At 39.2% G+C, this 3,884-nt stretch overlaps 1 protein-coding gene across 1 annotated transcript in view; it reads right to left on the bottom strand.

Moving 5' to 3' along the window:
• The window catches only part of LOC143041605 (histone H2A-like), a 5,031-nt gene extending 1,751 nt beyond the window's left edge, over window positions 1-3,280 (bottom strand). Inside the window, exon 1 of the mRNA XM_076213613.1 lies at window positions 3,226-3,280. Coding sequence (XP_076069728.1) covers window positions 3,226-3,280 — 55 coding nt within the window. The remainder of the gene's footprint in view (window positions 1-3,225) is intronic.
• Window positions 3,281-3,884: the final 604 nt, after the last annotated feature.

Genomic DNA, 3,884 nt, shown 5'->3' with positions numbered 1-3,884 from the left:
CCCTACCCTATCCCACCCCATACCACCCAACCCCACCCCACTCCTCCGCCCTCCATTTTCTTTCTTCAACCGATGACGTCATTTCCTGGTTTTCGAATTCCCAATTAAATTCTCGTTTTCCTCCGTCGTCCTCCGGCTTCCGACCATTTCCGGGGGTAATTCCCACAATTTTCTTGCCCAAATCTCACTTTCCCTGCACATACCGGAACCCTTTGTTGTCTGATATACAATGGAGAGCAAAAAAGGAAACCAGTGAACCTCGCGGTACATAACGACGCCAGTTGCGAAGAAAAGATGAGGAAAATCCTAAATAAAAAATGAAAAGAAATACATGAGAGATAAATGAGAAAAAAAATAGAAGAGAAGAAAATAAGAAGAAAAAGAAAATAAGATAACAAAAGGAAGAAACAAGAAAAATGAAATAAAAAAGAAAAATAAGAAAAGTATGAGTGCATTTCTTAACAAACGTGACCCAACTCATATAATTATATATGTATATATATATATATATATATATATATATATATATGTATATATATACATGTATATGTATATATATATGTATATATATATATACATATATATTTATATATGTATATATATAAATACATGTATATATACATATATATATGTATATATATGTATATATATATGTATATATATATTTTTGTGTAGCCAGGTAGGATATTTTCTTGCAGGCAGACGAGGTTAAATGCTATTGAAGATTCATTTTTGATTATCTTCTTGCGTATAGTCTCTATACGACGAATAGTTGACTTATCATTTTCTGTAAGTCTGTTTAGGAGATCTCTTATATTGGCCGACGTTTCGGAACTCTCTTGTTCCATCTTCCAGGGCGATATGATGTGTCAAGTTTTCTGTGTAGGTTATATATGGGATGTACGGATCATGGACACTGTGTCGAGGAAAAGTTGGATGCTCATTGGTGGATGGTAGCCAATGAGCGTGCGTTGTTTTCACTCGCGGGGGGGGTGGTCTCTCCCAGTGGGCGAAGCGATGGGGTTCGTTGGTCGCTTAGCACTTAGTCTTTTGCTAGATGGCAAGACCCGTAGGTCTTCCACCTGGATGTTGATTGATGGCTGCTTTGCTTGAATGTAGAGTGCTTCAAGGAGTAGCAATCTTCGTGGATCTCTTTCTCTGTCAATGATTGTTGTGTTGTGGTCCAGATCTTTTCTTGTTAGTGGTCTGTTGAGTTTGGTAGTATGGTGGGACTTTATGGATCCGTTACTCAAATGGCATGTCAGGCGTCTTGTAAGCTTAGTTGGTATGACAACCACTAAGCTTACAAGACGCCTGACATGCCATTTGAGTAACGGATCCATAAAGTCCCACCATACTACCAAACTCAACAGACCACTAACAAGAAAAGATCTGGACCACAACACAACAATCATTTCGTTCTTCTCTTGCTTTGTCAAACATGTTCTATTCATTGCATATAGATTTATGTATGTGTATTATCTTGTGGTTCTATCTTTTCAATCTTAGGAACTGATTTACGTAAGATTTGAGAAATTGCATATCATTATTGTCTTCGGAAGTCGAAACGTTGGTGTGAGAACGAGATCCCTACGTGCGCTCTGATTAATAATTGCGTGGGAGCGTAAAATTTTGGCAACAACGTTCCAACTTCCATTTACGTATGTATCAATGTATAGATTTTCATATAAAAACTATTAAGTTTCTGCTTTTATCTAAGGTTGACAAGGTAACTTTATCATACATTATTTTGTATACCATGGTGTAAAGAATATCCGTGTATGAACGTGGAGGTATTCTAAAACTCTCTTGTTGATCATTGCATCTAGCGACACTTGGCAGCCCTCCGGGCCTAGCAGAGAAATGTATATATATCGGTGTTTGCAACGGAAAATATGGTCTGTGCTTATACAGAGTCCCTTGCTACTAATCTGATACTTTGTCTAGCCTTATGCTAGTTCCTTTTTCCACTTTGCTGGACTTACTTTTAGTCGTAGTTTTATCTCGACTTTGTATATTTACGTAAGCCTTTTGTAGGACTTAGTATTCTTTTGATAGTCGATATATTTCTCGACTTTGTGTATTTACAAGTGTCTTTGTAGGACTCTATTCTTCGCAAGTCGTTGTTATTTCCCGACTTTGCATATTTACGTATGTCTTTGTAAAGACTATTTTTTCTATTGAATGTCGATATTTGATCGACTATTCATATGTACATATGTTCTGGCAAATTTGGTCATTTATGTCCTAAAGGGACCAATTGTCTGGTATTTATTTACCTTTTGGATGTTTATGTGAACTTTATTGTGTAACGGATCTTGTAATTTTTGCTCGCTTGGCGACCTCTATTCTTCGGTCTTTTTTTTTTTTTTTTTTTTTTTTCTTTCTTTTGAAGGAAATAATTATTCTTTAATCAGAACTCTAGTTTTTTAACCTGGCCCTTCCCTAGGCGTCACAGGGAGCAGGGAAAAGACTGGCGACCTTGCCAAGAATCGAAGGATAGAAGATCGCCAACAATTCCGGTAAGATGGAGATTCTCCGAGATTTCTTTGAGTCCCGAGACCTTAGAGTTTTGCTAAGTGCAGACGTTTCACATTTGCTTGAACTAGGAGATGTCCTAGAATTAGATTGAGTGGATATACTGATAGTTAAACATGAGATTAATTTGATCTCGCAGGATCCTATTAAACTGCCCCCATATCGGTTAAACCCGACCAAGAGAGAGTGCCTACGTAAAGAGGTAAATTCTTTGATTGATCAAGGTATTATAGAACCTTCACATAGTCCTTGGAGTTCACCATGTATTTTGATTCCTAAATCTAACAATACTTTCAGGTTAGTAGTTGATTACCGAAAGGTAAATGAGAAAACTAAGGCTGATGCTTATCCCTTACCTCGGATTGAGGACATCATAGATAACTTAGGGACAGCTAACTACCTTACCAAATTAGACTTCTTACATAGGTTTTACCAAATAAGCCTCCACCCTGATGCGAAGGAAATTACTGCCTTCGTGACCCCTGACGGTTTATACCATTTCAACGTTATGCCTTTTGGCTTGAGAAACTCTCCTGCAACCTATCAACGTTTGATAAACACTCTTATTACAGGTTTGCCAGGAGTAAGAAGTTACTTAGATGATATAATCATCTACAGTAACACGTGGGAGGAGCATTTAACCCAACTTTAGAATTTCCTCAGCAGAGCTGATCAAGCTCGCCTCACCTTGAACTTGGCCAAGAGTGAGTTTGAACAAGCCCAGGTGGCTTATTTGGGACATTCAGTCGGCAGCACCATGGTTCAACCCCTGGACTTTAAAGTGAAGGCCATTACCAACCTACCTAGACCCACTAACCGCAGGGAAGTAAAAAGAGCATTAGGTATGGTTGGTTATTATCGGCGTTATTGCAAAGATTTTGCAGAGATAGCTGAGCCCCTGATTAATCTACTGAGAAAGGACCAACGGTTTCAGTGGACCCCGACATACGATCGGGCCTTCACGCATCTAAAATCTCTATTAAAACATGGTCCAGTGCTGATAACCCCAGACTATACTCTGCCCTTTCATCTCTATACATATTCCAGTGAAGTAGGGATTGGAGCGGCTCTACTACAGGAACGTCATGGTACCAAACGTGTGGTGTCATACTTCAGACGTAAACTGAAACATTCACAGCGCCATTACTCCACTATTGAGAAGGAATACCTGGCCCTCATAGAAGCGTTCCGTCACTTGGAACCCATTATCGGAGGTCACTTCGAGATACACCTCCACACGGATCACAATCCTGTGGTGTATCTCAACCGAATGGCGACACTCTCTCCCGTTGCCTTTCTCTTGAGGAGGGAGGAGTTACGACTACAGACCCGTCGTAGTGAAGGTT

This window comes from Oratosquilla oratoria, chromosome 31, assembly GCF_046742065.1.
Source record: "Oratosquilla oratoria isolate Oo_2021 chromosome 31, ASM4674206v1, whole genome shotgun sequence".
Taxonomy (NCBI): Eukaryota; Metazoa; Arthropoda; class Malacostraca; order Stomatopoda; family Squillidae; genus Oratosquilla; species Oratosquilla oratoria.
Note: the sequence above shows the minus strand (reverse complement) of the source record. Positions and strands in the feature narration are given on the sequence as shown.